This window comes from Sceloporus occidentalis, unplaced genomic scaffold (assembly GCF_023333645.1).
Source record: "Sceloporus occidentalis isolate IW3139 unplaced genomic scaffold, rSceOcc1.0.p SCAF_4, whole genome shotgun sequence".
In the NCBI taxonomy this organism is placed as follows: Eukaryota; Metazoa; Chordata; class Lepidosauria; order Squamata; family Phrynosomatidae; genus Sceloporus; species Sceloporus occidentalis.
In genome coordinates, this window is record NW_028316984.1 from 75,212,022 (window position 1) to 75,224,985 (window position 12,964).

At 40.0% G+C, this 12,964-nt stretch overlaps 1 protein-coding gene across 1 annotated transcript in view; it reads left to right on the forward strand.

Annotated features, from left to right (window-relative positions):
• The window catches only part of XRCC5 (X-ray repair cross complementing 5), a 59,172-nt gene extending 53,399 nt beyond the window's left edge, over positions 1-5,773 (forward strand). The window contains exons 20-21 of the mRNA XM_089520342.1: positions 4,072-4,143; positions 5,062-5,773. Of these exons, the coding sequence (XP_089376468.1) occupies positions 4,072-4,143; positions 5,062-5,076 (87 nt within the window). The 3' untranslated portion in view covers positions 5,077-5,773. The remainder of the gene's footprint in view (positions 1-4,071; positions 4,144-5,061) is intronic.
• The last annotated feature ends 7,191 nt before the right edge of the window (positions 5,774-12,964 follow it).

The following is a 12,964-nucleotide window of genomic DNA, read 5'->3' on the forward strand; positions in this document are numbered from 1 at the left end:
CTCCTATTCTTTACAGCAGAGACTTCCCAGGCTTAGTGCCCTCTAGAGGTATTGGATTACAATTCCCATTATCCTGCCAGTGGGATTATGGATTGTGTAATACAGTATGTTTGGAGGGCATCAGGTTCAGGGAAGCTGCTTTAGAGGGCTTTCAGTTCTTACAGACTACAGGAGAAAGATTGTTTTGCCTGAAGTGGGCTTTGCATCACATTGGAAGTTCTTTGCCTAAACCAGGCAAGTTGTGAATTACAACACCATTGTTGTTGAATGTGCCTGCATTGCAGTGTGGGATCTGGTTGCTGGAGGCTCATTTGATACATTCAGTCCCTTGGAGGAAAAGCATGTACTTTCTGTTTGTTGCCTTCAATTTGGTCCCGACTCATGGCAACCCCGTGGATGAGACATTTTCAAGATTCCCTGTCCTCCACTGCTCTGCTTAGTTCTTACAAATTCATGCCCATAACCTCATTAATAAAGTCCATCCATCTAGCATGCAGTCTTCCTCTCTTTCTACATCTCTCCACCTTTCCTAGCATTATTGCCTTTTCCAACGAGTCAGGCCTTCTCATGAATTGGTCAAAGTGTGACAAGCTCAGCTTTATCATCTTGGCTTTCAGGGAGATTTCAGGGTTGATCTGTTCTAGGACCCATTTGTTTGTCTTTTTGGCTGTCAGTGACATTCTCAGCACTCTTCTCCAGCACCACATTTCAAATTAATTCATTTTCTTCTTATCTGCTTTCCTCACTGTCCAGCTCTCACATCCATACATGGTAATAGGGAAAACAATGGCTTGTACAATTCTGACTTTCATGCTCAGTTGTGTATCTTTACATTTTAGGATCTTTTCAGGAGCCCAGGTGGCGCAGTGGTTAAATGCCTGTACTGCAGCCACTCACTCAAAACCATAAAGTTGTGAGTTCAAGACCAGCAAAAGGGCTCAAGCTCGACTCAGGCTTGCATCCTTCCGAGGTCGCTAAAATGAGTACCCAGATTGTTGGGAGCAAATTGGCTTACAGTTGTAAATTGCTTAGACACTGCTTAGGCGGTATGAAGTGGTATATAAAGGAAGCTTGTTTGTTTGTTTTGTTTCTAGTTCCTTCATACTTACCTTCCTCATTCCCAATCTTCTTCTGATCTCACGACTACAGTCCCCATTCTGATCAGTGCTTGACCCAAAGTATGAGAAGTCTTTTATTTCTATTTCCTCATTGTCTACGTTGAATTGTATAGATTTTCTGTGGTCATTAGTTTTATTTTCTTTATGTTCAGCAGTAAATCTGCCTTTTCACATTTTTCTTTGATCTTTCTTTGTAGTGTTCCATGCCTGCAATGTCTTCTGCTAGTAGCATGGTGCCGTATGCATATCTTCAATTATTGATATTCCTTCCTCCTATCTTCACTCCTATTTTGTGTGCCTTCCCCTTATTCCTGCTCTTCTTGGGCAGCAAAATGAAGTGGCAGTTTTGAGTTGATAGATGACTGTACCACTCCAGACCTCGGGTCAGGGGATACCAGTTTTTAAAAAAGCACATGGGGTTATTTTTCCATACTATATATTAGCACATCTGACTTCAGAAATGGTAAAGTGTACTCTTCCACCTTAGTTCCTCATTCTGCTGATTTGTAAATCAGGTCTTATGGCTGAATTGTACAGTACATAGACCACATGGAAAGTCTTGCCTAGGTAAGCCTAAAAGTTCCCAGATCCATAGATGCTCTTACCATGTGAACTGTGCATGCCAACAAAGTACGCTTCCAGGTTACCTATCACTGTCATGCTAAAATAATGTATGAATGAGGCAGTGGTAAATGAAGTTAGAACTGATCAGCATGTATGAAAAGCATGCTTAGGTTGGGCCTTTTCCTTTGGCCTAAATCCTGCATAAACTGAGCCTTAATCTCTTTCATGGAAAGGATTGTTCTCTCTACATCTTCAAAGAGCAAAGGTGGGATGTGTTACTCTTTAGAACACAGTGATGTGTTGTTAACAGACCTGCCAACCACGTCTCATTGTTACCTTGAGAATGGTAATGGATTTCAGCACAACTATTATGTGTAATTTTGCTTCTGCATAAATGTAAAACAGATCTTGTCAGGAAAGGGGAGGAGGGAAAATAAGGGAGAAAAACTGCTGATACTTGCTGCTTTCTTGATGGGAAGCAACCAAAAAAAAGTTTAATTTTGTTGCTAAGCAATTTCTCATCCTTGGTGTCTTCAAGACTCTGATGTGTTGTTTACATCTAATTTAGCACCGGGATGCCACTTTGGAGGCCTCAGAGCAAATAAGTAACTTTCAGAAATAGCATTTTACCTTAATTAACTATGTAAAATGGGATTTGCTCCAGCGGAGAAAGGCTTTTAAATTTGACAACTTGCTTTTACTTCAATATTGCCTGTACAGTAATGGTATTACATCCACAATGTCAGAGAAAGAGAAGCACATGGGCATGATGTATTGGGACTGTGCAATCTTTCCTGCTGTATAACCTTTGCAGACTGTGCCACCTTTCACTACAGAAGGCCACACCATATTCAGATAGCCTTAAAATAAACATTACTTGTAGGGTAAGCTTTGGGAAAGTGTAACATTTGCATACTGACACAGGGAACACAGCCATCAATATAGCAATTAAAAAGTGCCATATAATTTTTCTCATTTTGAAAGCCAGAAGTAGTACTTTCCTGATAAATTAATTGTCTATCTGCATCTTAGTTAGAAGACTGGATCACAGTAAATTTCATTACATAAAAATATGTCTAAAGCAGACATTCTTATGCTCTGAAGTTGTATTATTTCATATTTCTCATTGTAGTTTTGAATGTACTATAAAATTGTCCATTGTAACCCAGAGCTAACCTGGAATTATCTTGCTTCTTGTTGTGGTCTTGAATACAGTCAGCCCTGCACATTTGTAGCTTTGACATTAGTAGATTTGATTATTCACAGATTTGAATATGTTCTCCCTAGGAATCTCTAGGTCCTCCAGCTCTGTGTTCAACATCTGCCAGAGGTCACACTTGAAGACCTAGAGATTCCTAGTGAGAACACTTCTCTAGGCATTTGTAGATCTCCCAGTGCAATTCTATGACCAACTTCTGGCAGATGTTGGCCACAGATTTGCTCTGGAGGACCTAGAGATTCCTAGAGAGATGATCTCACAGGTAGAAAAAACAGTATTTTTATTTGTGTTTTTTTCCACTTTCATGAGGTCTTATGCCCCTAACCTCAGTGAATATGGAGGGCTGTCTGGCAGTACAATATACTGCCTCGGAATGTGGTGGAATATCCTTTGAATGTTCTTTGATTGTGTTATTCCATGTTCCTTTGCATTTCAACCCACCCAGCAAGAGCCTGGCAGAACCTTGGATAGATGGAAAGCTTTGATAAAAGAGTGCTCTTCACTTTAGGATTGTATTCTTAACAATATTTTAAAATGTGACACTGTATGAACTTTCATCAAAAGCCAAATGAGACTTCTCATATGTGCACATATGAGGATTATAAGGTAATTTCTGGTTGAGGAAAGTTGTGAAACAGAATATCAACCATCTGTTATCAGAATATCAACCACATGGTATTCCCTGTCTGTTGATTAAGTTAATCCCTTGGTTACATTCTGGCCCAGTGAATGGTAATTAAAATTGGTTTGATTTGGATTTGAATGTGCAGCCTTACTTGCTTTCTAGTTGATCTTAACTTGCCTAGAAATCCTTCTCTACATTTGATATTGATGTCTGGAACTCCTAGTAGGGCAGGGAAATGTCTAATTAACAATTTGTAAACTGCTCTGATAGCCTTTTGGCTGAAGAGTGGGGTATAAATAAATAAATAAATATTATTATATTATTAGTATCTTGAGAACTTTTAAATTCCTATTGTAATGCAATTATATTTTTTCTCTTTCTGAATTATTATTTATTGCAGTTTTTCCAGTCTAGTCCAACCTGCGTTTAGTTCAACAGCTTAGAGAAGGCTGGTTGTTGTTGTTGTTGTTACAGCTTTTGTTGATTACAGGGAAAGAAGAATCCTTAAAAATTACTGATTGTATTCAAATGAATTTTATTTATAGTTCCTGGCTCCCAAAGATAAGCCCATGGAAGTCTCACCAGTTACAGATGAAGGGGGTGATGTTGATGATCTTGTAAGTATTTTAAAGAAATGTTCTAACACAGTTGTTAAAACACTGAGAGGCTTCTGACCAGGAGCTCTGGAACTGGTAGGCAGGTGGAGCAGGGCAATAGGCCAGGTTACCAGCTATCCAGAAACATCAAGGACTACAAATCCCACCTGATCTGTGAGTAAGATTAGGAGAGTGTAACAGTCAGTGGTGGTAGGATATTTTGATTCTTTTTTTTTGGGGGGGGGGGTCTGTCTGATTTTACTTCGTAACTTATAACTTTTATTTCCGTGTAAAGAATAAGAAGGTTCTTCATGTAGAGAGATATCCTTTTGCTATAGAATTTCCCTACTTAGAATAATACCTTTTTCTTTAAAAAGTACTCTTCCTCTCTTGTATTCCTTTTCATGTGCCTTAGCTTGGCCCAGTTCTTCCCTGCAGTTGCCAAGGGAGATGCCAGTAGAACCTCCCAGCAACGTCCCAGTGTATTGCTAAAGAGGAAAGAACCAATCATTGGGTGGTGGCAACGAGTTCTTTAGATAAAAGGTGGCCTCAAGGTTGTCCTATCCAGCTTAGGCAGGAGAGGGAGGGACACCCAGAGAACTTTCACAAAGGGCTAGCTTGGGTCTAGTTGTTTTTGTTTTTTGTTTGTTTATAAATTATTTACTGTCTAATGATAAGCCAATTTTCTGAAGCTAGGCAAGCATAGCTTCGCACAGTAGTTAGACAAAGACTGCCTCAAAAGCTCCACATAAATTGCCTTGAAGTCTGTGATGAGGATACAAATAACTAATGTTTTTATTAGTAGATCTTTCTCATGTTTAAGAAGCTACACAGGTGTTTCTCTCTATGTGTGCATTTTTTAAGCCCCTAGTCCTTCCTATACAAGTTTTATTCTGAAATCTGAGACCTGTTTGCTAATTATTATGTGCTCTTTTACAGCTGGATATGATTTAAATAGTGGGCAGCATCAGGGAATTGCTGGACCTGAAGATGTCTTTAGAATCCAGGGAGAACAATATCAGGAAGTCATCTACAGGAGCTTAATTCCACCACATGGGAAGCAATGAAATTGCCAGTATGCTTTCAGTCTTTGCTGTCTGTTTGCCACAAGGCTTGAGAAAAATTACCAACAAAAATAACGCTATCTTACCTATTCAAGCATCTTTTAATATGATGGCTCCACATTCTTTGATATTAGCATAGTTGTTGCAATTTCTCAGTCCTTGTTATATGCATGTAATATTTTGTTAAATTCAGTGCCTTCTAAATAAACCATAGATATAGGACCAGTCGTAGCAATGCTTCTGATGTGGCTATGAAATGTTCTGACTAGTTAGTTACTAAATACCCCTTTTCTTCCCCCAACTTATCCCTGTATCTTAATATGCAAATGTTGGTGTTTTTGTAAAGCAGACTTTTATATCTTTTTTCTACAGGGTTATTACTTTCAAGCATTTTTTGCCACCTTCATTTTTCCTAATGCAATTTGATGATCTCAAGGGGCAGCTAGTTTTCAGTGTTGCTGGTGTTAGCCACGGGGTATGTATAGGGGGTAATGGAAAACCTTTTAAGTGTTGCAGAAACTTTGTTTGCAATTAAATGTAATGTTGTTATAATACAGTTGAAAAACAGGAGGCAAACCAGAAAATAAAAGTTGAAATGCAATTTAGAAAAAACTTGGCTTGGCATTTTTGCATCCCACACATGCATCTCAGTCAGAAAATAGGGGAAGTTAGCAACTTCCAATCCTTGATTTGCTTAGTGATGGCAGCATAAAACCAAAGTTTAAAAAAAGATACACACGAGTCTCAGTTTGTATCACATTTACAATATTTATCCAGAAATAAATAAATCAGTGAACGTCTCCCCCACAATGTTTACGGAGAGAAAGCAACTGCAGTCCTGGCATTGTTGGAAGAAAGGTTTTTTTTCCTTTACCTGTTTAAAGATGAAGAAACTGGAATCATGCAGTTTAGGTATTGCTGGAAGGAATTTTGACTTGCTTAGGGGAGGGGTCAGAGGCAGCTACTGGGGTCTTATCATCTGGTATAGGGGAGTTTCTCTACCCCAGAAAGGTAAACACTGATGACTTGTGCTTTAAAACTCTTTAAAATAAGTGACAGTTTGAGTAAAATCACTAACTGTGGCAACTTCAGTTCCATCAGAATGCATCCTCTAAGAATGATTCCCTATGCAACTGGTTTACCCTATTTACATTAGTCTCAGTTTACATCCTGGAACACCACCTGACCTAAATCAAGATTTATCTGTACTTTAAGTAGTTTTTATTCCAGGGAGGGAGGGAGATGGTGTGGCCACAGGGATGAACAATCTGTGACTCTCTATGGCCTCAAATCCACCCCCACCCCCCGTGTGCGACGTCTTAAACACCTTGACTGAAGCACCTTGACTGTAGCTCACTCTCTACATGCCATTGCTCTCAGTGTATGAATTTTGTATCAAGGAATGGAGATGCTTCTCTTCATCCCCAAATCCTATAGATCACTTTTTCCATGATGGAAGAGGGTGATGATAAGATTGATCATTCCTGTCCAGTGAGGTAGAAGGCTTCGAAGAGGGAGCAGAGTAAACATGGCTATGTGCAGAGATCTGATTCCTCAGCCATAATTGCATGTGGTCCTGTGTCCCCAAAATGTTGTGCATCTCTGGTGTAACCCATAGCTTGGAAAAGTTACTGGTTTGGACAGTCCCTGGCCAAGCTGACTATGGCCCCATACAGACAGGCCAAAATAAATCTGCTTTGGGTCACTTAGGAGGTATGCTGTTTAAATGATTCATGCATACTAAGAGCCCGGAAGCTGCGCCAAAGCCACGATCCAGCCCTAAGGACTGGAGCGCAGCTTTGGTGCAACTTCCAGACTTTTAGTACGCAAGAATCATTTAAACGGCATACCTCGAAAGTGAATCAAAGCAGATTTATTTTGGCCTGTCTGTATGGGGCCTAAATAACCAATAAGTACATTTGCCAGTGCGAGCGTAATTATTGTTACTGATGGATCAATGATGGAGAGAAAAACTGGAATCAGTACAGGGTGTGGTATTGTTTCTAGCCTGGAAATTGTAGAATCAATTTGCATGCACCTGCAAAAGCTTCTTCCTCCTCATCCAAAAGCAGTGATGCCTGAAAGTACATGAAAGTTTTCCTCCACTTTTTGCCTGTGGGTCAGGGCTCAAGAACTTCTTTGCCAAGGTGGTGGTGGTAGGGGTTCATCAGTGACTCAGGAACTAGTAGAAACAAACTTCAGATTTTCCAAAGTGGCATTTTTAAAAATTTCTTCATGGTTGTATGCCTGAGAATAGGCTAGTAACAAATCACTTTCTCATAAAAATGCTGCTCTTTTCTTTGGAATATTACAACTGTCACTCACTGGAGGAATATTAGTTAATTGTACCACTTTCAGTCAGTTAAATCTGCATATTCTTCAAGGGAATAAGCTCAGTATTTAAAGGGCTATTTTCTCAACAGCTGGAGGACCACACTTTCCTCAGTCTGAATAAACTGTTTTTTCATTCATAGTATAATCTGTCATGAGTTCACTATTGGAGAGAATGACATGTATTCATACCCATGTTTTACAGAAAGAGGAAGAAGTATGCCACTCCAGAAGACCCCAACTTTCTTTCTAGTGTGCAACCCAGTTAATATTAAGCCATCTGGAGCCATCACAAGCATTTACTTGTGTGTACTTTGTTTACTTTTTCTACTTGTTTCTTTTTAAGCACTCTGTTTTCCCACTTGGGGTGTGGTTAAGATGTGATGTGGGCTTGGTTTTCTTCCACCACTCTGCCAGCCCCTCTATGAAAACATCCTTCATGCTCCTTCCTCAGCATCCATATTCCCTGTTTTGCACATTTTTTTCTGTTGAAAAGAAAAGAAAGATTCAACATGAAATGTAGCGATGAAACCAAGGTCAGTGGAAAACCTCTGTGATCCTTTTTGTGTTAAGTTGTGTGGGCATGGTTTCGCCCATCCTCACCATTAACTTGAGCTCCAGTGTTGCAGAGGAAGTAGGTAGAAATAAAGTGACTTGTTGATAAATGCAGTACTTTCCCTACATGCTCCTTCCTGAGCATCAACATTCCCTGTTTTTAATTTTAATTTTTAGAAATGGTTTGTACAGTCATAGTGCTGCACCGCTTTAGCATTATAATCACAAAAGAAATGGGAGGAAAGAGGAAGAAACATTCATCCTGGTAACCAGAAATGTAATGAAGGGCCAAAAGTTAGTGGGAAACCCTTGTGTCCAAAGTCTGACCCCCTTTCAAAACATCCTCAGCAGGACTGCCCCAAATTATAGTTGGAGGAAAGAAGCCAATGGAGACAGATGTGTGACATTTATCCTGGTCTGTATCAGAAACTCCTGGGACAGGAAAAAGAAATACTGCTGTGGGAATAAAAAATTACTGCTAATATTGAAAATTCACAAGAGAAATATCAGAGTAGGAACAACATTGTAAGGATATCAGATCCTTTCCCTTCCTACTGATAAATTATAATTCTTACCAAATCTTTTGGACAGTCTGGAGGAGTCCTAGTTTTCTACTTGCCAATTTGTTATGTAGAAAGTTTGCACACCACTGTTTAAATGTTCAGAATTTCATGCACGGGCTTACTCATATTTCTCCATATTGAAAAGCCCTTCAGTCTTTGTGACTTCTTGTCTGGGAGCTGCTGCAACTGCTTTGTCATTTTAGTTGCCTTTTTCTGCACCCATCTGTGTTGTCCTTTTCTGTAGTGAAATGTGAGTGGGTAGGCAGGGAGAACAGCCGTAAACATTGGCATAGAAGTAGCTTTTTTTTTTAGAATCCTTTTGTGAATCACTGATGCTGGGCTTGTGGGCACAGTGTATTTCCAGAGGTTAATTATTTTAATACATGACTTTATATACAGATGAAGGGTAATTTTCTGAAAGGCTCAGTCCTGACACTGAATGGAAAGTGAGTAGAAAGGAGCTGTGGAGTCAGGATTGGGAAAGCTGTGGCCTCCCAGATGTTGTTGATCTGCAGTTCCCAGAAGCCCCAGCCAGCATAGCCAGTGGAAGTTGCAACAACAACAACAAGAGCACTGAACTATGAATTTCTAAGGATAAAGAAGTTGACTCAAGTTGACTGGACCTCCGAGTACCTTGGAGGCAAATGTGGTTGCCACATTTCTTTCCTATTAACATTTTTAGACAAAAACACATGCACATCCCAACACACACTTGTGCATTCTGTTTTCATTCTTTTCCAGTCTCTTTTTTCACACTGAAAGGGGAGGAAAGACTGTGAAAAGGAGGATGACAGAGAGCTGCTGTATTCAGTGGTATACATTTTACCCCAGTGATACTCACCATAACACAGTCTTTGAAAGAACATATAATGAAAGTATCAATATGAATCTGTTTGACTTTACTAACATGATAATTTTTATTAGTCACCACCACAGAGTTGGAAGTCTTCCATGGCATTTGTTGTTGTTAACTACCCTCGAGTCGATCTCAACCTCTGGCAACCCTGTGGATGAGACATCTCAAAGATCTCCTATCTCCCACTACTCTTTTTAGTACCTGTACATTCATACCTGAGTCATCCTTAATAGAGTCCATCCATCTAGCATGCAGCCTTTCTCTCTTTCTACTTCCCTCCACTTTTCCTAGCATTATTGTTTTTTTTCCAGTGAGTCATGCCTTCTCATGATGGGTTCGAAGTACCATAGCCTAAGTTTTGTCATCTTGGCTTCCAGGGAAATTTCTAGCTTGATCTTTTCTAGGGCCCATCTATTTGTCCTGGGGGGGAGGGTACTAGGGATTTGATATGTCTTGTATTTTTAACTTGGCAGTTGCCCCGATTGTTCTCAGAGGGGTGGGATACAAATAATACTAATAATAATAATAATAATAATAATAATAATAATAATGTCTTTTTGACTGCTCATGGCATCCTCAGCACTCTTCTCCAGCACCACATCTCAAATGAATTGATTTCCCAGCAGACAGGGTCCTAACCTCCTATATTCTGGGTTTAGCTCCTCCTATTTGCTCCTGTAGGCAGGGACAATAAACAAAAGACCAGCCCCTATATAGGAAGGCGCTAGCCCCCCTGGGCCCCAGTCTTGTTCCTGCCTAAGCTCCTAGCAGGATGTTCTCTTCAAGCCAGCGAAGTTTTTCCTTTCTCCAAAAGCGGTTTGAAGGTTTTCTTGGCCTTCCCTTTTTCTCCTCTCTCCTGCCTTTCCCCCCTTCCTTGGTGGTGGCTATGGCAGAGGACCCTGAGAGCATGGGTGAAGGGCCATCCTTAACCCAGGCTTCCCTAGCTCAGGCTCTGCCAGCTCAACAGAGGGAGCTGGCTTCAGAGGGAGACCCATTGGGATGTGTTTGCTGTTGCTCTGCAGCTTCTGTACTACAGCCTTGGAAGCATGAAGAAGTCTTAATATGGCAAGGGCTCCCAGGATTGGAGAAAGGTCTTGGCTTTGCCAATGACTCTCCCTCTCCTCCAAAGCTGCCCCCTTTCATGGTGGGAGCACAGGAGATTTCTGCAAACAGCATTGCAGCACATGGGAGCCCTGGGAAGAGATGGTGAGGGGTATCCCCTCCATGTCTCTGTTTCTCCACATCACCTCTGCCCAGCCTGTTTAAGGCCAGGGATCAGTGAGGAAACTGGCCAGAAGTCATGGAAACTTCCCTCCTCAGCCCATTTGGGGCCAGAGTTCAGAGGACAGGTCAGCCAAAAGCCATGGCAAAGGATTTCTCTGCATCACCTCTGCCCAGCCTGAAACGGCCAAGGTCAGAGAGGCAAGCCAGCCAGAAGACACAGGAAAAGGGTGAGTACCAGGGGCCCTCTCTCTATAGCCACCAAAGAACCTTTGCCAGATCTAATGCCCTCGCTCAGGGCAGGCATTGACCATTGTTTCGTTTTCCATGTTTGTTAGCATATGATGCTTAGCACTAGAGTTTGACTGGAATATTATCTGATCCTAGAGACTTGCTTTTTGCCATTTCTCTTATTGCAGCTTCCACCTTGCTTTTTAGAATTTGGGATTCATCTTCACATGGCTCTTCGTTCCATCTGTCCTTCACGTTGTCATCTCTTTTATATAACTCTTCTGTATATTGCATCTTTATATTTCTTCCTGGTCTTGAATTATGTTATTTTTATTGTCATAGAGCATCCCAGTCCTTATTTGAACTTTCCTTTGATTTCCTGAATCTTGTGGAATAGATCTCTTGCTCTTCCCTTTTTTGTTGTTGGCTTCTATTTTTCTGCATTGGTTGTTATAGTAGTTTTCTTTATCTTTATGTATTAGCCATTGTACTGTTGCATTCATGGTTCTGAGTTTATTCTTACCTCCTTTTTGTTTTGTTTCTCTTCTTTCCTTTATTATTTGTAATGTTTTATCTGTCATCTGTAGTTTCTTCACTTTCTTTGTGTTTGTTGGAAGTATCTGTCTGCATTCCTCTTTTATGACCTTGGCTTCAGACCATAGTTCTTCTGGTTCTCAGTCAATTATGCTTAATAGTGCAAATCTGTTCCTTATTGTCAATACATTCTGAAGAGATATTGTTTAGATCGTACTTTGATATGATTATTGGTTTTGTTTTCTTCTTGAGTTTTACTCTTAATTTTCATATGAGTAGTTTGTGATCTGAGCCACATTCATCACTTGGTCTAGTCTTGGCCACAAGTATGGAACTTCGCCATCTTTTACTTCCGATTATACAATCTATTTGGTTTTTCTGCTGACCATCTGGTGATGTCCATGTGCATAGCCTTCTTTCTGGTTGTACAAAAAATGTGTTTGCAATGAATAGGTTGTTGGCTTCAAAAAATCTATCAGATGCTCACCTGCTTCATTTCTTTTGCCTAATCCAAATCTGTCTACTGTTTTTGATTCTTCTTTGTTTCCAGTTTTGGCATTTCAGTCGCCTGTGATCAGCTTGATGTCCTGATCTGGTGTGTTGTCAATTTCTTCCTGTACTCCCTCGTAGAATCTTTGAATTTCTGTTCTGCCTCTGTGTTTGGTGCGTATACTTGAAATATGGTGATATTCATAGGTTTTCATGAAGCTTTGGGTTTTTAAAAAATATTTCTTTCCAACATATAATATACATAATGATTGCATTCAAAAATAAGCATAGAACATAATTTTCCAAATATACATAAGCTTTATTGAGATGATTTGGTCTGATTTTGCATTGTATCCTTTGATTACTTTTGCCACATCTCTTCTTAGTATGAAAGCCACACCATTTCTTCATGTATTTTCATGCCCTAAGTAGAATACATTGTAGTTGTCTGAATCAAAATGACCTATTCCTATCCATTTTAACTCACTCACTTCTAGTACTGCTATCTTCATGCGTTCCATTTCCATTTTTACTATGTCTAGCTTCCCTTGGCTCATGCTTCTCACATCCCATGTTCGTATTTTATGTGTGATGCTGCTTCAGACTGCAGATTTAAACCAGGTTTTCTAATTTCAACAACAGAATAGTGCAATATCCGGAAGTTCTATGAAGACATACATATGAAGACAGCTGGATACTACTTAAAATATCATGCTATCACCTGAATGTGTTTGACCTTCCATAGATTACTTAGGAGGTGCTTGAACATATGCTTAATAGTTTTTAAATGGTCTTTTCAAAGTCTGGGAATAGATCTGCTGTCCTATTTTTCCTGCTGCTGCAATGCAGGCTGCGAAACAACAAAAAACATACCAATTGTCATAGGCTTTGAATTTTGTTTGTTTACTAGCCTCTTAAAGCACTGGAATCGTGTTGTTGGCTAGGCAGTTGAGCTGCTAACAGCCTGAGAGGAAATGCATAATTTATGTCTACTAATA